The 21347-nt window shown below is 40.4% G+C and overlaps 1 protein-coding gene across 6 annotated transcripts in view; it reads right to left on the bottom strand.

Annotated features, from left to right (window-relative positions):
- rimbp2a (RIMS binding protein 2a) overlaps positions 1-21347 on the bottom strand; it is a 60984-nt gene that overhangs the window by 25100 nt on the left and 14537 nt on the right. For 5 of the 6 annotated variants that reach the window (XM_071466108.1, XM_071466113.1, XM_071466110.1 and 2 more), the window contains exons 6-7: positions 4314-4403; positions 2306-2428 (exon numbers count right to left, since the gene is read on the bottom strand). In XM_071466108.1, coding sequence (XP_071322209.1) covers positions 2306-2428; positions 4314-4403 — 213 coding nt within the window. Of the gene's footprint in view, positions 1-2305; positions 2429-4313; positions 4404-17881; positions 18096-21347 lie in introns of those variants that run through there. The other variant, XM_071466111.1, reaches the window with a different exon arrangement.

Genomic DNA, 21347 nt, shown 5'->3' with positions numbered 1-21347 from the left:
CAGCTGCCACATCTTGCAGAAACAGAGTTAAGGCACAAGATGTTTCTGCAGGCTTAAGAAGAAAAGACAGCTTAGAAAGCTCTGACATTCATCATTTTCTCTCTGTATTCTCTCTCCCGTGGAAAAAAAAGAAAGAAAAGCCTCTTTACCTCCCGGAGTGGCTTCGAGGTGTCCTGAGCAGGCAGCCACTGCTTTGCATAATCAGGGAGAAGCTCTAAGCTGAAGTAGACTGGGCTGGCTGAGAGGCTGGTACTGTCAGAAAACTATTTTTTTTAACCCTTGAATATTCAGGGAGAACTTGAAGTAGTCACCTACATTTTCAGGAAACACCTGTGATGTCATGTTAAAACAGAAATAGACCCGAGCAGCTCCCGTGGAGCAGCTGGATTTCAAGTGTTCAGACATAAGCCAAATGGTAACAGAGACAGAGAGACAGCAGAGAACCAACTAGCAAGAAGTCACAACACAACTGAATTCTCACCAAAGCTGGCAGAGAAGTAAACCTTACTGCAAAGAGTAGGTGCTGTTGATGGCAGACGTCTAGACAGAAAATCTAGATATGTCCTTAAATGAGAGTGATCCCAACTGTGTAACTACAACAAATACATTTCTCACTCTGGTCTATGCTGCTGTGCTGAAAAAATCAACTGGAAGATGAGATTGAGGAGAGCTGGAACAGCAATAACCACCAACTACAAAGCAATCAAAAATGTACGTGAAGTTTAAACCTTAGGAAGCCTGCCCTGATCTATGTTTCCCAAAACGACCGTTGACAGGCCATATTTAAGAGCTGCTAATCTGCTAATTGTTTGTCTTGCATGTTGCCCAGATGAAGATGTGGTCTGCTGACCACTGCCTTATTTCCCAATAGAAATGTGACAACAAGCCTTTTGCTACCAGATTATATAACTTTAAAGTATAGGCTGACAGTGCTGAATCTCATAATTCTTGACTGAAGAACCCTTTTTAAATAGGCTGAATCAAGTTTTCTGTTGTTTCATGTTGTGTTTCCTCCCCCGTCTCTGCTTTCTCCACCCACATTGCCCTGTGTAATTTTCTCTAAATAGTCTCTTTGTCTTCATAATCAATACACAATGAGAGAGTGACAAACCGGTCTTTGCTGTATTAGAGAGCAGGTCAGTTTTTCTCAGATGAGTACATTTCTCTCTCAAATACCCTGACAAACAGACAATCGATAGGAGATACAGGGAGGCAAGGATTTGTAATGAGAGTGCCTCTCACGGCGTGGTGAGACTGTGTCTGATTACTATTGGCAGACCAGAACACGATGAAAAAAGAGCCTCTCCATGAAACCGATGACATGTCACCTTATGCGCTGCATCACTTTCCTTCTGAAGTTTTCTTAGAAAACAAACACAAGCGAAATGGGAACATTTCCAAAAGAGGAAAATGAAAATCTGGTCTGAAAAACGAGACATGAGGAAGGGAAGAACAGCATGAGAGTGGGAATGTAGTGAGATCTACAGTCTGTCAGTGAAAAAGTGGACAGTCAGACTCAGCGGTGATGATAGGGCGTAAAAGTACGATAAGGGATTTAGACTTTGGTCCTTTAAATTCTTAGCTTTGAGATGTATGGCTCCGTGGTCTCAGAGAGATGCAGAAGAGATCCCAGACGTAGAGTATCAATTCCTGGACTAAATTAAGATTCAAATATATGCATATAACTTATTCCACAGCTGCAGATGAGGAAATTGTGGGTGGAGATGGAAAAATTGTTCTTTGGTGTATCTATGAAAATATGCGTCGTGATCCTTTGATCAAGAGGTCCAAGAGTTCTGTTTCCTCAGGTCTATTAATTGGTGAAATCTGAGGATTTCTGAGTTCTCCCTCAACACTCCAAACTGATTGCTGCCATTATTAAGTCATCTGGAGCTGGTCATATGGTGGTCATACTTTAGTACTCCACAACCTTTGTCAGACAGCTAAAACTACAACAGCACTCCTGTCATTTAGTGAGAAATCAGGGACAGGATTTGGTAAAATTTGTTAGACACAAAATTTTATATTTTAGTGACTATCCAAAAAATGAAAACTTCCTCAAACTTTAGATTATGAAAATGATTTACTTCCATGCTGCTTGGAAAAGATTCAAGATGCAAGAATTAAATTATGAACGCACAGAGGAAAACTCGCTGAGGCAGGAGATACTGGAGGAAGATGAATGAAGAGATGAAGAAGGGGAGTTTGGTTTCCATGTTTTTTTTAATTAAAAGGAGGACATATGTGATATTTCCTTTTTAGGGGTACACAGGATGAAAAATACATAAACAGAGGGATGTATCACCTTTAGAACCTGTTCCAGGTTCTCCACTTTGCCTTGGAGTTGGCTCCTCTGCTGCTGGGCCACGTCTCTCTCCTGGCTCACTACAGCAAAGGTCTGTCTCAGCTGGTCATAGTCTGATCGCACCTAAGAGTCCAGGTGCAAGGGAGAGAGGGAGGGACAGGAAAAAGACAAGCAAAGCATTCAGAGGATTCATTCAGGAGATTGTTAACATTATGGATATACAAGACCATTGAAAAAGTCAAAGGAACCACAAATAGGCAATCAGAAAAACACAAAACAAAGTGAAGGAAGAAAACACTTTCATTTCCTCTTGGTTTTACTTGAAGATTTTCAAAATGTATCGATTATTCTGTTGTTCTGTCTTAAAAAAGGAAAACAAGCATGCAGTTTTTATGAGGTTTGTTCTTGCAGCAGACATAGTTTTTACATTTCTGAATAGAGTCAGGTTTTTTCTTTGGCTGGAGGCTTGATTGGGAGTTCACACTCTGAAGAGAAATTAATCAGCATTTCCATTTAGCCTTGATGAGGCAGAGCTGCTGACTGGAGCGTTCTGCGTCTCGTTTCTTCATCAGTCAGAGGCCTTGAGCTAAGCTAGTTCCTCTAAAGATGGCCTCACAGGATTGAGCAGAACCATCCCTCAGCCATACACCCCTCATCTCATTAATTAACAAAACAGATGAATGCACAATAGATAAGCTCAAAGTGCACAAAAATAGACTGCTGCAAAGAAAATGAGTTCATTCATAAAGAGGACTTTATGATTGGAGCTGGAGTTGGAAGCTCCTATGTCACTATAATTATTATTATTTTCAAGCAGACTATTGCAATAATAGCAATTATTTATAAAGACATTTTATAAATATTCAAAGATGCTTAACATGATTAATTAAACTACAACACAATGTAAGCGCAGGACAGGATATAAAATCAAACTTTAAAAGCAATGGTCTGGTAATTAAACCACCTGTTAGCATTTCAGTGTCTCCCTTAAAGATAAACGTTCTTTTTATAAAAATCAATTCAACCAATAAAAGACTGCTTTGGTAATATCTTTTAATATTTCTGGAAAATTTAAATCAACACAAGCCCAGTGATAAACATTATGCTCATGAGGCATAAAATTTTCATTATCTTCAGAAAACTACAGTGATATCATTTAATTCTCTTGAACTCTGACAAAGCTCCAATAATGCAAGTGCAATTGATTTTCAGAGATCACTTTCTCTAATCATACATCCACTTTGTTTCCTGTATCTCCCTTTCTCAGTCTCAGCTTTTATCATTCTCCTTTCCCTCTTTCATTATCTCATTCACTCTCTGTGCTCTGTCCAGTAGATTTTGCCTCTGTCTTTGCCATGATTGCCCTGGCAAGCCAGTCACATTCATTCATACTGTATATCTGGCAGGACTGGACACACTTTTGCCCCACTTTCTTTTCATCTCTGTGCCCACCTTGTCAGAGACAGATGGCATCTTTTTGTGTGACACGGTGGAGCGAGAGCTCCGAGCTGAGTCTCTGGACATGTGTCGAATCTACCCCCTCTCTGAAAGTCACTATTAGCACCAGAGTAGCTAATCACCTGCCATCACAGACGGTCACTGTCTCTCTGTCTGTGTCTGTGAGAATGTTTATGTGTGCATGTGTGGACTGTGGGACTCAGGCGGACCGGGCCAGTAAAGACATAGTGATGGAAAAAGGTGCAATGACAGGTTTTATGTATTAGACAACGTGTTAGAGATTTAAAGCATTGCACAGGCAACACGTGATAACATATATGATGATGATAGCACAGCTGCAGGTTTATTGATCTGTGGAGATGGATCACAGATTCCAACTTATGACTGATGTTACAGTCATGTATAAGACATAGTGTGTGATATGTAGCAGCTATAGCTGCAAAAATAAAATAGATTTTACCATGAATCATCTGCTGGTCAGACCACCGCTCGTCACTCTGTGTGTGTCCTTCTAATGCATGCCTCTGCACTGCATGTGTGAATGCCTCACCTGGTCATACTTCGATGCCTTCAGTTGGTGGTTAATCAGCTCAAGGTTCAGGCGATTTTTCTCCTGCAGGGCAGCATGGAGCTTTGCTTTCTGAAGGAAAAGAGGTTGAAACAAAAGTTTGGTGTGTTGATAAACTATGATGAATTTTCTTGCAAAGAAAAAAAAAATTCATTGCAAAGACTTTTATGCCAGCCTGCATCATGTATGCAAGCCACACAGCGGAACTCCATCTTATTAACTATTATATAAGCGACAGATGAAAGACTCAGGTTAGTGCCGATCCCTCCCTCCGTCTGTATGCATGTGCATGTGTGGCTAAGCTTTTCTCCAAGATGCTGTCTGGAGGACAAAACCCACAGCTGCATACTGTCACCCTCCATTTGGTATGTGGCATTAGGAATGGAGGGGGAGAGCTGAAAAGGAGGGGAGCACAGGAAGAAAGTAACGGGGAGAGAGAGAGGGATAGAGGGATGGTTGGACAGAGGAATGGGAAGTGGGAAAAGGTTTGAGGGAGAAATGGAAACATGAAGAAACAAACTGAGAAGAGAAGGATGCAAAGGCAGGAGAAAATGAGAAAACGAGTCCATAATGTCGGTAAAATCCAGCAAGCTCAAGATGAGATTAAGTTGCATACCACGTAAAAAGGATTTTAAAAGAGGTGTGTAGTTCCTGTCTGCACTCTCCACTGCACAGATTCACATTCAGAAGTTGTCATGCCGCTGGTGCTGCAGGTACTCAAGCATTACATAATTACGCCAGACTTAAACTAGGGCAATGCTCTCCTCCTATCACAGCTCTGAGCATTCAAGAGTGATTTCACTGTGACTGGTCATATCCTGGCACATAATACCACTTTATGCTGGTGCACTGAGCTCATACTGTTGATTGTCATTCTCAGCATCCTGACTATAATATGTGGATAATTAATTTATAATAGCCTTTTCTCCATTCAGCTTTGTCTTTAAACAGAGAGCGGTCTGCGAGTCAATCCTGGGTTTTATTTTGCTGAAGTCTAGCAGGATAACATGGTTGGCTTGGGTTCAACGTGTCTTATTAATGTGAAAATATTGCCACCAAATACAGATAAGTAGACCGACAGCCTGAACAGAATTTAATTCAACTACCTTCTAAATATCTGTAGATTTTAAAGAATAAAAGTAAAAATATAATATTTTGAGTGACTGAAACACAATCTGACTTGCAAAAAAATGCATTTTAGTTCAATAAAGCACAGCTGTCTGTGTTGTGTTTATTCTACATGTATGAGCTCCACAGTCACAACACAGTGATACACCATACATACATGCAATATGCTCTCCTGACCCTCATACTCAAGCAAAAAAGGTTGAGGCTTTGTGTGTCAGTTTCAGTAGAAGAAAAGATTTTGCAGCGCAGAGCTTTATGATCAGATTTATCAGTACAAATCAAAGAACTCAGTAAACCCAAGCCAAGAGGAGGAGAGAGAAATACAGACAACGTGAAGGGCCGGCAAGGTTCATCCATCTCTTTGTGTGCAGGCAGAGAGACAGCTAGGGCTGTCGGAGGAAGACACAATCAAACCAAGACAGAGAGAGAGAACGGACAAGGACAGGAAGATAGAGAGAGACTGGTGAGTGAGTTCACTGGCTGCTCTTATTGTGTAACGCTGTCGCCACATCACATCACTGCAGACCACAGAGCAGTCAGTGCAAAGAACCACACCTAACTACAGCAGCAGCCAGAAATGAGTTTGTTCCTCTGCCTTTAACTGTTAATTATGAAGACATGGCACGTTATGAGGTGTCAGCTGCAGTCGTCCTCTGCACTGACACCCCGGGACATGGCCTTGTAGTTGACACTGTAAAAAACCAGGGTGGGGGCTTGCGAGGATGCCAAGACAACTGGAATGAAGGGGTTGTAACAAAATTTCACAGGAGGGGGGAAAAAGTTTAGAGTTTGGTTGAGGTTACCAGAGTGTGATAACAAAAGAAACAAAGAAACATATTAAAAAAAAAAAAAAAAAAGGAATGACCTTTCAAAGGTTTCTTTTTATGGGCCTCGGGAATGATGTCTGCTTTTCCACTTCCTCCCACTTCTAGTGAATCACACATTCACAGTTCTGCTTAACACTCCATAACATCTTGTAAACACAGTGCTACACTGCAAAGCCAAGGGACACACACACATTTCTGTGCCAATTTACACCGTCAATATGCACAAATAAACAGAAAACAGACAACTACTTTCTTCCTTCTGTTTTTTCTCTCCATTTATCTCTGTCTCCCACACACATCTCTCTTCCATCCCCACCATGATTATCATTCTCTCCCCAAACCCACTAATTTAGCTGCTGGCCCAGAATCTGCTCTGCTCATTGTGGCCAGCACCACACTGTGAAAGTCCCAGAATGTACTGGGCATCCACACAGAGTGACTTCAGTTTCTTCGTTTTGAGCCGTGTCTGCCTCCGGAGTAGTTGTTTGTACTGTTATTTCTGTATGTGCAAATTAATAATCTTACAATAGCAGCAATTTGCCACTTGGCCCAGGAAAAAAAACATTATTTGGTAACTTTCCCATAATTGGCCAGCTTTGAGACAGCTTTAAGGGAATAATTTGACATTTTGGGAGATTTAATGAGATGGGAAAACACCACTGTCTTATCTGTGTCAATGTAATAACAGGAAATGGTTAGCTTAGCTCAGCTCAGGATAAAGACAGGAGAAAACAAAACAAGATATAGCATGTTACATAGTGAGTGAACAGGTGTTGGTTTGCAGATGTCTTTTAGACAGACGAGCTACTTCTCGCTGCTTCCAGTTTTTAGGCTAAACTAAGCTAACTTTCTATTGGCAGCTCCATAATTAACAGATGTTAGAGCTGTAATGTAGTTTAAAGCCTGATTACATTATGCTCTGTGTATTTTACTGCCATGTCTTAAAATAGCTTTTCATACCCTTTGTTCTCTGTGTGTGATGCCTCAAACGAAAAAACTTGCACAAAAAATGTAGCCACTTTGTGTCTCTTATCTTCTTTTCTTCTTGTATCTTCCTTGCACTCAAAATATACAGTTTTTGGGGGCATGACTGTAGTTACAACTAATTTCATCATTTGTTTTGAAGCAAGAAAATATTGTGATCAGGACATGTCGATATCATCCTAACAGCACATTATTTGTTTGACCTGGCACCAAACTATGAAAGAGAGCAGTTGTACCATAAATAACACGGTTATGACATAGTAGATTTAGGCAGTGCTTCCGGTTATAGTACTGTCGTGTATCGTTGAATCAGCAAGTCTGCAAAAAGCTGCAGCGTTATGTTTGTTTTGTTTTGTTTTTTTTGCTCTGATCCAAACCAGACGAAGAGGTTACTTCATTTTGGTCAACAAGATGTCAAGACATACAAATGTTTATTTTGTTCCAGATACTTCCCTTATGGGTTTCTAATTACCTCATGATGAGGAGATGAATGGTGACTGCTTGAGAATGATTTAATTTGATCTTCTCAGTTGAATCTACTGCCCTGTCTTCATACTGATGATAAACATGAAGGGGAGGAATTTGGAAAGCTTTGTTTAATCACATGTAAATTTACTTCTGTCCTCACAGCTGTTTTGGCAGTAACGGTTTTTAAAACTTGAACATGCTGGATTTTACAGTGATGTAGGCTTTAAATTTATTTAAGGATGTGTTTATGCTTTCAAAATATGGATATGCCACTTTATAATAAAACAGCTATTAATGGGAATTATTGCAACATTCAAATGCTACCTCTTGTCAGCCAACAGAAGATTATACAAACAGGATCCTGGATTTGCTTAATTTAGAAATAAAGGTTTTGGATCATACTGGTAATACTAAACTTGGCAATATAATATTTGAATAAGTATGAGCTGCTAGCTTAATAATGGAGAATAGATGAAGAATGAACTCGTGGGTGCATAGATGGTTCCTCCAGACTCTAAATGGGATTCTTGTGGGAAGAGGATTGGTACCGTTCCCCCTAAACTCCCAGGAGGATTGTCATTAATCAGATGTCACGGTGGAAGCATTTTGTTCCACTTAACTGTGGGAAGAAAGAAACTGATAACATATGCTGTCTTCAGTGCGAGCACCAGTGAAGTCACAGACAAGCACAGACACACCATGTTGCCATTAATGGAAAAACAAACAACAAAAGGTATGACCATGTAGAACATAAAGAAATAAATATATAATCTGAGTTATGCTGCATTCAGTCTTTTTCCAACAGCAATTCCGAGTGAGAGCCAAACTGGAGTTCACAAGTTTATGAGACAAGATTTTACCAAATCTATTTTCTTTTCTTTAAATACAAAAACCACAGTCACCTACATATACCTCTCTATGCTCCTTTATAAGTTAGATTAAGTGCAGCCCAGACAAACAAAAGACTTCACACAAGCATATTAGATTAGTTCATTTCAATCTTATTGAAATATTGTCAAATTATAAACAGATTACTCCCTCCATTACTTTCCTCTAAACTTTGTGCTGAGTGCTTCAATAGGACGACTACAGTTAATGTGCGTCTGTGTGCGTACAAGTACACCTAATGACTGTGTGTGTGTGTGTGTGTGTGTATCAAAGACTGCTCTGCACTTATGTGGTTAGAGAATGGGTAAATGGAGTTAGTCACGACTGATGTCCCACCACTAATAGCAGCTGCAACATCAGCTGTCTGTTCAGCACCGCCTAATGTCTGTAGAAGTCAGAACCATGGACAGCTCCTCAACTGAGCCCTTTTAAACTGGTGCACATCAGGACTAATGCTGTAAAAACTGCACTAAAGACTCTGGACTCTGTCTTCAGTCTATAATTCCACTTAAAAACAGCACTGGTGGTTTTGCATGTTCAATCATATTAAAGCCTAAAATATCAAAAGCTTGGGTATATACTGTTCATATTCAGTAACATTTGAGCTATGTTTACAGACATAATTTAGGAGCATGAATCATTGGTGAAAAAGATTTAGTTTTTCAGTTCACAATGGATCAAGTTTTGTTTTCCACCAATGTTATCAACTATTACTATTGTAAAAAAAAAAAAAAAATTGTAAAAGATAGTTTGGTGAGAAACACCAAGCTCACAGACTCCTGCTTGAAATAGGTTTATGTTTGTGTTACATTATCATGTGGTAATTCAGTTTTGAGTGGGGATTGTTGTTTTTCAAAAAACTCATATTAGCTGACTTGAGGAACATTTTGAAATGATTGATTGCAGCTGTAGTACCATGTGGCTGTAGTATCACATTGCACAAGTATATTTTCACAGTGATGGATCATGCACCTAAAGCACATTTCAAGACAAATGCCATACTGAAATAAAAAGAAAACAATGACTGACTAGAGGGGAAATATCAATCTTAAAAAGGCATACTGTTTGAAAATGGTTGGCAGTGTTAAGTATAAAAATCTGTTAATGGACTGAAACATATAAAATCACCAGTATGATAATTTACTGTAGATTACAAACCAGTTAACAACATAATGTAGTGCATCCAAAAGAGGACACATTTTCAAGGTTGATGTTAAAGTTTAAGGCTGTGGTACATTGGTAATAAGGAATTGGTTATGAAAATGAGGGGCATTTATTGTGGACCATTAGCAAGGTCTTCACTGCAGCATAAGAGATGATACATAACACAGTGCTTGTCCTCTGAAGGGCTCAGTAGGTGTTTGCCTTTTCACAACAGAACGTGCAACTTCAATCCCACTTGATCTTCAGCCAAACATCAGCTTCCTTGGCAGACTGCAGCCAGCCTCGAGAGCATTTTGAGATCAATCGTTTATAATGCTGTTAATACTGTGTATTACCTCTGGTTTACAACATAGGCATGACACCTGAACAACTGTTTCATGATAGCTACTCAGTGCAGTGATTTACTTTAACCTTTAAGTCATGTAATGTTCATTTTATTTGGAAAATCTTCCCTTCAGATTTGGACTGCAACCTTTTGCATTACTCATCTTTTCTTTGTGATTATCACGAGGAGTAGCTCATGGTAAATGTTACCATAATGTCATCGATAGATTATTCATCAACATGCTATTAAAATATTCCCCTTTATGTGTCACTTTCAAAGCATTATCAGCTGACGTTCCTCTAGCCAATAATGTGCCGCTAGAGGTACCTCATTCATAAAACATAAATTAGTGGTTAATCTAGTTTTGATGGTACTGTGTATACACTTCTGTTTATATTTTTTTTTTTCATCTCTCTCTCTCACTCACACACACACACACACACACACACACACACACACACACACCTACTGTATATACATACACACATGTGCACAGACATATGAGCATATGTCACAGCCTATGAGGCCATGAATAAGTGTAAACTGTGGACGCAGATGGCAGTGGGTAATGCCAATATAGTGAAGCGTGAGTTGCAGTTGAGTTTGTGTGTCTGTGCATGTGTGTGTACATGCAAGCTTGAATGAGTTGCATAACTAGCATCTCCAGGCATACATTAGCCGTAAGCTCTTACACATCCAGTGCTCCAGACCTCTCATGTGAATCCTAAAGATTCCCTAAAAATTGTTCATGTGGCAAGAATTACCTCACATAGTAAACTAACATTCAAGTTAAAACCACAAGTTCTTGCGTTGTAAAATACCCTTATCATTTGAGGGAACCCCCTGTTGTTAGTGCATATGTAAATAAAGGTTTGAAAAAAATATCTGAATATGAAATACATGACTCACTCCTGCAGATTTAATAATGTGGATCAACTGGAGCTTGAATGGAAACCCTGCCTACGCAGTCACAGATGTTATGTATCAAACACAAAAGGCCCAGTATCAGGTCAATGTGGCAGAGAAAATTTTATGTGTATCCAAAATCTTTCAGGAAGGAATCACTCAACAGAAGAGTCTTTTGCGCTTAGTAAAAGCACATATTCAAGATGTGATTAAGAATGATGTGTTCAAACACTCAGATCTACGCACAAATAAAGTCTAAAGTCTGGGATATGTAGTGTGGACTTAAGCTCACCTCTTCTCTTGAGCAAAAATCAAGCAGCTAGTGTTTTGTTTAAACAGCCTGGCTTTTCTACACCCTGTCGTGTGTGTGTGTGTGTGTGTGTGTGTGTGTGTGTGTGTGTGTGTGTGTGTGTGTGTGTGTGTGTGTATGTGTGTGTGTGTGTGTGTGTACTCATCTGCCTGCTTCTCGGAGAGCAAGGGACAATCCAGACTTTTATGGAGGGAGAGGACAGAGGAGAGGCAGGGAGAGGCCGGCGCTACCGTCAGGAGAGATTAACTTCTCCTCCACGTAACACACATCCTCATTCACCTCACTCTTCCACCTCCTCTGTCGCTTCCCCTGTTACTCATCTGAGCTCTGTGTAGCTTCTGTAATGTTTGTGCTTCTTTATGTGTTGTATATATATACAGTTTATATAGTGTTTGCTTCTGACTCTCCACTGTTGCTCAGGGGCAAGTTGCCAAATAGCTATAGCTATTCTCCTCTCAGGCAGTGTTGCAGTGTGCTGCAATAGTACTGTGGTATCCTTTGGTAGTACTGAAAAAAAAGAGATAATCAGATAATCAACATGATTATCAATTTCAATTTTCTAACATCTATTAATTTGCTGATTTTATCTATTTTCTATCACTGTACAATGGACATCTTTGGGATTTGGACTGTTATAACACTAGATATGTTGGATTCTGGAAACATTTGGTGAATATTCATAAATACAATGGACAGACTGAGTGATAATGGAAATGACTGTTACTTGCAGCATTAAGGATTGTGCAACAACAACAATCTTCACTGCATCTCATACTGCGCTGTGATGGGTCTAATAAAGTCTTGGTTGCTATCTGTGTCAGCCTGCGTGATGTCAGTTTTGAGGCTTGTCAGATGGTGCAATGAACGATAAACAAACTTTGGCTATAGCACACTTTTTGCATCAAAAAAACTCAAAAATGAAGAGGGGGAGATTGTGAAGTCAAGGCCAGGCCAGAGGACACCAGGGAGAAAGACAGAGTCCATGTGTAACTTTAACTGTGTACTGTATGTGACATGTGGTGGAGCTCCAGCTGCACAGTATATAGGGGACCCTCTGGGGAAAACACTGGCCTCCCTGGAGAATATATATGCCCCACGGGGAATATTAGGGCATGGGGGTGTGTATGTGTATACTGAAGTGTGTGTGTGTGTGTGTGTGTGTGTGTGTGTGTGTGTGTGTGTGTGTGCGCTGTATGTCTATAGTGTAGGAGCAGGCAGTGAGAGTGACACAGGGCTCCCATGACGCGGGCAGCAAAGCTTCCAGTCACATCGATGACATAACACATTTGATGTGAACAGGACCTATTATTCCCTCAGGCCACACAGAGAATATCAGAGGGCTGGAAAATAAGTTCTGAGGAAGATCAGTGTAATGCTAATGAGGAGCCCAAGAGCTGGTTAGGGATTACATGTGCTTGGATGGACCTTCATGCTCACATAATGCTTGGATGGACCTTCATGTTCAGAATACACAAGTGCACACACACACTCTTGAACACACATGCACAAGCCTGCATATAAATGCTCAAGCACAGGCAAATCCATAAAACTCTCTCACTTGCACAAACAACACCCGGCCAGAGTTGCACACACATGCATTCATATGTGCATACACTGACACACACAAGCACACACACTATATCCACAAATACACACGCAAATGACCCCAATCTGCAGCAAAACATATCGCACAAGTGCTAAATAATTTACATCTGACCTCACTGCACAGTTGCTAAAATGTACAGTATGCTAGAAATACACTCACTGAGCCTTGGCAGAGCTTTCCTCACTACTGGTTTCTGTGGAGGTTTACAATCTAGAAGCATCCATAAAAACACATTATTTTATCTTAAAAAAACACCTGCTACATATATTATATACATATTATAGAAAAAGGGCATATAAGGACAAGCAAGGTGCTTCTGCAGTTGTAAACAGCACAATAATGCTGCTATAACTAGTAGAGTTTAGAATTCATTGTAATATTTAGGTTTTTAGTTTTACCAATCATACACTACACAGTGTAAATTTCTGTTGAGCCCATAGGAGCTTAATATTGCTCATGTTGACTAACAAGAGTCAGCTGCATGTTCCCAGAGCTTTAAAGAAGTGGTTTACATCTCACTATTAGATCATACGATAAAAAAAAGAGTTGTACTCACTTTCTTTTCTTAACTGATCCTTGTTTTCTTGTTAACCTTTTTTCCTAATTGTTGTAATTGTAACTATCCTGCCAGCTATCCTGTTAGATATTTTGTACTAAAGGGTTTTGTTGTGGAACACTGTTTGAAAAGAGCTATATAAATAAATGTTTGCATATCTTATGTACTTACTTACTATTTGCTCTAAATTACTACCAAATTACTAAATGGTTCGTCCTGTAAGCAGAGCAACAGCAGTGCAATGTGGACAAAAGAATTAGGACTGCTACCATGACTACATCTCTAGCCTTTGAACAAAGCATGCAAAGCACCACTATAATCTCTCATAGACTTCTGTCTCTTCAAGCTCACAGATGTCTGGACAATGTCCTGTCCATTTGCACCTGCTGTTCGTGTTTGAATTTCTGTTTTCAATGATACAAACATGGAGAATTCTATAATGGCTTCTGTAACACTGCACAGCAGATGCATATGACCGAGTTTCAGGTCTCAAGTGAGCCTGACTCAGTGGCACAGAGCAATAGGTGACAGTTACAGGAGCACAGGTGCTGTCATGTCATCTGTATCCGAACAGGCTGGCCTCTCTGACATTGTGTACTCCCCTCTCTCTCCTTCCTCGCTCCCCCCTTCCCTTCATCTAGTTGCCCTTGGTGTTCAGTCCACCGAAGACTTCTGTCCTATGTTTAATCATTCAAGCCCTTCCAGACACAAAACACTAGGGACTGTTGGAGAGAAAAGAGAAGAGAATACAAAGGCTGATAGAAGGAAAACAACACAGGCAAAAGAAAAGTACAATTTCAGTAAGAGAATGTAACCAAGAAGTATATAAAGAACTGAGAGAACAGCCAGAGAGAGAACTATGACCAGAAGAGAAAAAAGCTTGAGGAGGAGAAAAGGGGGCAAGAGATGGAGAGGAAAACCTAAAAGAAATTACCAGGGACAGTTGGAGACAATTAGTGAGGTGGAATTAACAGGTTTTTATCAGCATGCTCCTTTGCCATAGGGCTCACCTTGCCCGGCAGTGTCACGGTGAGATTGTGCAGTGATACAAAACCAAATAGGTCACAAAATGAAGTTTTTGGTCTGCTGCACTCTCTTGTGCCAAAACTATAACAACAATGTATGGCATGGTTCAGGGTCATTGAGGCTTTCAGTGATGTCATCGAGAGGACTCTACAAATGCCCTTAATTAATACTCAGTATGTTTATGTAGACAGCATATTAACAAGATAGCGAAGGAATCAGTTACAAAGCAGCTAAAGTGAATCAGTGCTAAAATACCTGTCTTTCATCATTTGAACAGTACACCACCTGCATGACAAGGTAAATTAGGTGCTGCTCATAATATCATTTCTCATAAATACACTGTATTTGTATTTAGACTTCAATCAGACATCCATTTACCACTGACATTCCCTCTCTTTCTCCTCTCACTTTTCTCTGCCCCACCCTCCTCCTTTTGCTTTTTCCCTCTGCAGTGCTCTGTGTGTTTCCTTTAATATAACTTCTGTGTATCTTGAAAAGCTGCCAGGAAATGTGAGGAGGAAGGATTCCTTTATTGTTTCCCTCTCTGCTACCTCCGCTGGCTAAATGACATCAACACTTATAGCGTGTATGCTAGCAATCAATACAGCACTCACTCGTATTCAGGCATGTGTTCAGATTCGGAGCTACACATGTTGCTTTTACACACACACACACACACACACTCACACACACACATACACACACACACACATAACAGGGGTAGGGGTGAGGGGAGGGGATGATAGGGTTGCTATAGAAACTGTTCTCTTTCAGGTATGGAGTGTCAGGATGATAAAAAGAAAAGTAGCAATGAACTATCACATCCAACATATCTGATGCTCACTGAACTGTCTGAATGTAAGCCTGCATACGAGCACTGCAAACAAAAGATGTCTAATTTATTTCCCATTCAAATCTAAAGGATGAATAAACTGTTCTTATACTAAAGAAAAGCAGTGAGTGTACACATGTATACATGAATTAATAAAATACTATATAAAATACCCACACGCACAATGAAAAGTATAGAACACGCTATATTTGATGTGGACTGAAGTCAAGTAAGTGTAAACATGCATGAATACACTTAATAATACAGTAAAAATGTGTGGGAGTGTGTCTGAAGGCATAAAGCTGGCACAAATGTGGAAATGTGTGGATGTAAAAAACACAAAGATTTTCTGATGTACAACTCAGTCTCTGTCTGCATGTTATTACGTGTGTACATATGTCTTTATTGATGTGTGCTGCCACACCCCTGCAAGGCTGTCACTATAGGGATTATTGCAGTGCCTGTACATCCTGAGGAACATTTTGATTAGTCAAAGAGACTGTATTTTGGCTGCCAAACCTCTGATAATCTCAAGAGAGGAGCAAGGAAATCAGCCATGAGACTGAAAACACAAGTTTCATTTCCCCTATCTTCTTCTCTGCTTCTCACTCCTTCTTGCCCTCTGGCATTTAACTGAACGTCAGCTGACACAGCCAACCAGTCTGCTGCATGGAGATGAAGAAGTAGAAGAAGAAACCGGGGAAGAATGGTGCAAGAGGAGCAAGACTAGGGGTGTAAGATTTTCTGTTCTTCAACCTGGTGTTGCCTTCACATGGTGCAGAGAAAAAAGAGGACTAAATATTTTAGACAGAGAGAGAAAGTGATGCCAGTCATACAAAGTAATATGCTTCAAAATGAGACTTAAACAGAACCGTCTGTGCACCAATTCTTTCTCTCTCCTCTGCCATTTTTCTCCTTTGGTCTCTCACCCACCCACGCAGACATATATTCAAACATAAGCACGGTGCAAAGATATGAGCCCTGTATATTCTAACCTACACAAAGCGTGTACTGTAACTCACAGTCAGTCAACACAAAAATAAAGCAATTGCTTGGTAGTGGAGCAATAGCTCTGATTGCAGCTACTAACCTGATACTTCCATTCAACTCATCACAGAGATGGGTCTCTGCAAACGTCACACATGCTCCATGTGCAAAATGTGTTTGCACTTTCTTTCCATGAAAGGATCACAATGAGACATGACCAGAAAACGTTTGGCATAATCTTGCCTGGTTGTTTTAGTTGTTTAATCTCAGGCAGGAGTTTTACTTGCTTGTACTCAGTCCTAACCAAACTTTTTTACTATAATATGTGTCATTATAAAAGTCCAAAACACCTGGCTTACACACGTACCCACAACAGATCCTCTAACACACAGGGAGCAAAATGTTTTACATTTACAGACGTAGTTACAACAAATATAGACGAGGTGGACCAATACATCAAGACTAATAAAGTCATGCAATTCAACTCAACCACAAACTACAGCCTCCAAATGGGCCATAAAGTTGAAGCAATACTTTTCTGAAATAATTTCAACAAAAACGTAACTTTGTAAACTCCATGAAGGAAGGATTTGTTGTATATGACTGCTTTAGTTTTAGCATATGAGCTGTACCTAGTAACCAATCAACCAAGCATATACAGTGTACTACCTTGCCATGTTCTACACATACAGACAATTTAATACTGAGATGTCGCCTCATGGGAACAAATGACTGGTGGAAAGCAAGTGTCAGTCAGCCACGAATGGGTTAATATTCATCACCAACACCTGGCAACCCCTCAGCAGGCAGGAACCAGGAAAAGCTCAGGTTACCGGAGCCGATAACGTCAAAGCACACACACGTACACACGTGCACACGCGCACACACACACACGCACACACACACGCACACACACACACACAAAATCAATTTGTTTGAAAAGCACCACGCGTTGTCTCTATCCCGGTGTCTCTAAATGATCATGTGAACATGTGTCTACATATGTTATTTTACAGATGATAATGCTTGCATATGCACACATACCATGGAAATATTATGTGCATAAATTGACAGCGCTCAAAAGGCAGCACTATTGTACACTCTGAAAAATCCATGCACACACATGCACATTTTCACATGCACATACTAACCTTTTCAAGCCACAAACACACCATTAAACCCCTTCACCGTAACCCCACCCCTCAACACACACCACACACACCCACACATCTCCAAACAGGTGGCTCTGCTTCAGTCAAGAAACACTGAAGCTGGATGTTGCTTTTTCCTTATTAAGTCCCAGAAGAGACAAAATGTACAAATCCTCCTCTCCTCTCCACCTCTCTGTGGACGTTTGTCTCTTCTTGCAGCAGCTGCACAGACAGGTTTTCCCCAGCTGCTTGGCTATGCTAACCCTGTGCACTATATATAGGACTCCACAGAGCTAAATCAAACACTAACATAGTCAAGCCACTGATGCAGAGACAGAGATAAACTGCAGCAGTAAAGAGCAAGCAGAGTGGTGATAAAGATTCAAATTTACCGTGTGGGTTGGCTAGCACAGTAGCATCTTGAATGAGGCTGAGGTGTCGCTTACTCCTTCTTCCTCTTTGCTCTGATCTCCTCCCTTCTTCCCTGCTCTCTCTGGGTGGGGAATTGTCAAACGGCTGCAGCAGCAGCAGCAGCAGCATCAGTAGCAGCTCCGGGGCCTGCGTGTCTCTCTCTCTCTCTCTTCCTCTCTTTCCTCCGCCCCCTCTCCGCACACACACTCTCTCTTTCCTATTCTCCCATTCCTCTCACTCTCTCCCCACCCCCGAAGACCTCCTCCTTAACACCCTTCCTCCATCATTTTCTCCTTTTCTCTAACGGGGCTCTCTCTCTCTATTCCTCTGCTCAATTTCCCCCTTTCTCTCTTGCGCTGTACGCGTGTGCAGCGAGCTGCGGAAATCCACTCTGTTGAATTAATCAGCCAGCTCCTCTGCTACAACCATCAGCTGCATCAGTAGGCTACTGTTATGCGAAAAGGTATCACTGCCAATAGGGAACAGACATCTTGGAGTCTGGGATACAAATAAGGATGGTTTATTGGAAGGCTGCCCTGTACAGCAACAGTCTGGACCTTTCTGTCTGTCTGCCAAATTGAGTGAAATGACAGCAGCCTGAACGATGCTGGCTGCTGTCATTTCACAGACCCGCCCTCCCTTCCTTTGCTCTGCAATTCATGTCTTAAGCTGTGACACTAATTGAACGAGGTCTTGATTGATGCCACTTTTGCTTTCTCACTAACATACACACATCCGATAATGATGCTGTTGATATTAATAAATAGGATATAGGTTTATCTGGTAAGTTTTTTATTAATCACTGCAAGGCCTGCCATCAGATTATCATAAGAGGGGATGACTGTGTGATGTTTGTGTCTGACTGTTTACTTTAACCGTCCTTTTTTTACTGTAATTTGGATCACATTACCCTTTGGGTGGTCCTGGGAATTTTCAATTACTGTAACAAGGTATTTGTTGCACATTTAATACATTTTAGGATGTATAGCTATGTAAATTAAATGTTAAACTGTTTACCTGAATATACCTGTGGCAATGTCATAGTCACAATATAAAATTTGTTGTGTAAATATGCTTTTAATTCTGTTATATAACTCAGTCAGCAGAGGTGAAACAAATTAAGATACTTCCATTTTCTCCTGGCTGAATAAAATTAAATATTCTCTCTGTTAGCAAATGATTTCAGCACAGAACTAAAAGTGATAGTTTGAGCTGTTTGCAGTAACACCTTTTATTTGATTGTAGGATTTAGTTATTTCGTCAAAATCTATAACGCATTTTAATTTTGCTTGGGCATCAAAGTGCACGCACACAGTAATGATTACAAAATAGTAAATGGTGGGTTGAGTCTAAGGTGGAGGTTTTTGTTTGGAATATGCTGAACACAGAGAGCGATGTGGGAGAAAGGGAAGTTTCCTCAGGCATTTTAAGACTTGCCATGTTAGCTAAACTTATTTTAGCCAAATATAATGGCAATCCATCCACTGAGAGAAATTTCACTCAAAGACACACAGTTTAACCTCAAGGTGGGCTGACCAACTGTTCAACATCGCTGTCATCAGACATGCTAGTGTAACTGCTATGAATCCAAAGTGACGACAGCCTTCTTTCTTCATCATAAAGTACATCTTACAGCCACCTTTCCAGGCCACAGGTGGTGTGTGTTTATAGAACACCTGCTGAGATACCAAAAATGGTACCGAGGTGCTTATATGTCAAGTTTACTGGAACAAAATCCAAAGGTTTTTTTGCGTTAACTTAACTACATGCATAAAATGAAGCTAAATTTTATCCCCATGCGACCAATTATTCCATTTTCTGTCTGTTCCAAGTCTAATCCTCACAGTTTCACAGCTTTTAGCCTTTAACTACAACACAGAACACATTTGCTATCACACTGCCTACACTGCCTTGTCACAATGAGTAATTATATCATATTGAAATCAGCTTATGCGTGGGGGCTCATGCATGTCCCTGCATGTGTATGTGTGAGTGTGAATACGGGTATATCACAGATACCCCCTAAAATGATTTAATCCGGTTAAGGGGATTTTCAATTAATCCAGGAGGGCCCTACATTTTGACAGTGCTATATTTTTAGCACATTTTCTGATGCAACAGAATTTGTTTTCTCTTCCAGTTTTAAGGGTAATATGATTCAGTGCTCCCACACGACATTTCCGGACGTTTGTCAGTGTATATTTTGAAATCAAGCCAATAGTCACCATTTATGCAACTATTGTCTCTGTATCTCCCAGATTAACACAATTCTGTCCTTATTCACATTTTTTTCCTGGTATTTCTATAGCAGCACCAACTCAATAAAGACTGGAAGCAGTGGTTGTCTAAGAGGCAGTACTGTGAGGTACATTATTAATTGTGGTTATATGGATTAGGAGCAATTGCCACTGAAGTGCAGCATGAACAGATGTCACAACAGCTTTAAATCTATGAATATATATACTAGATGATTTAACAAGGTCATAATGAATAGTTCCATTTGGTTGGAATTGAAGGTTAAGTGTACAGTAGCTGCAGAACTGAAAATAGATCAGACTGTAGCAGCCTCTGAGTGTGGCTGTGGGTTGGACGATTACTAAGCAATAATAATCACGCAGAAATTTAAATGACACTGGTTTTATCGTTTAAACATGATCTACTCACTACCGGGAACCCATTTCAAAATTTGTGTCTGGAATGAACTCTGTGAAAATGTCTGAAATTTGATTATGGGCTGGCATGGCCCTCCCTGATATACATCTACTCTGCTTAAATTACTGCAGGCATGAAGCTGCACAGGCCAGACCAGTGGCCTCAGTCAACCTTTCTGCCTGGAAGTGGGCAGTAAAGAGGTTAGGACAGGAAGTGTCTGTGTCTGTGTCTGTGTCTGTGCGTGTATGTATGTGTATGTGTGTGTGTGTGTGTGTGTGTGTGTGTGTGTGTGTGTGTGTGTGTGTGTGTGTGGAGGGGACAGGGGTGACAGAGACAGAGAAGACAAATGGGGGGGGACTTGGAATTTATGGGAGAAGGACTGAGCAGTTACAAAATAGAGGAGATGTGAGAGAGAAGAAAAAGCTGAGAAATCTGGAATAAATATAAAAATCATGAAAGACATTTGGAGATGGGAGACTCAATGGACCACTAGGAGCTGGCACTACCCCTGGCAAACTAATCCTCTAGCATGTTTCTGCTGGCTGTGTGAGCTGGTGCACTGTTATCTAATAGAGCACACAGACTGCTGGTTTGACCATGTCATTTCATGAGTTATTATTTGAAAAAAATGTACAATGGACACATTTGAGTAGGAAGTGACTAATGAAAATTTGTAGTCTGGCATTGAGACATGTAGACAAGCTAGGAATAAGATTATGCTTTTTAACGTTTGGAGTCTCCCCTCACAGTAAAAGGGCTGCATACAAGCTACTAATCATGGCACATTCATTTCCT

This window comes from Trachinotus anak, unplaced genomic scaffold (assembly GCF_046630095.1).
Source record: "Trachinotus anak isolate AG129_WGS33_773 ecotype Australia unplaced genomic scaffold, CSIRO_AGI_Tana_v1 ptg000028l, whole genome shotgun sequence".
NCBI classification, from domain to species: Eukaryota; Metazoa; Chordata; class Actinopteri; order Carangiformes; family Carangidae; genus Trachinotus; species Trachinotus anak.
Note: the sequence above shows the minus strand (reverse complement) of the source record. Positions and strands in the feature narration are given on the sequence as shown.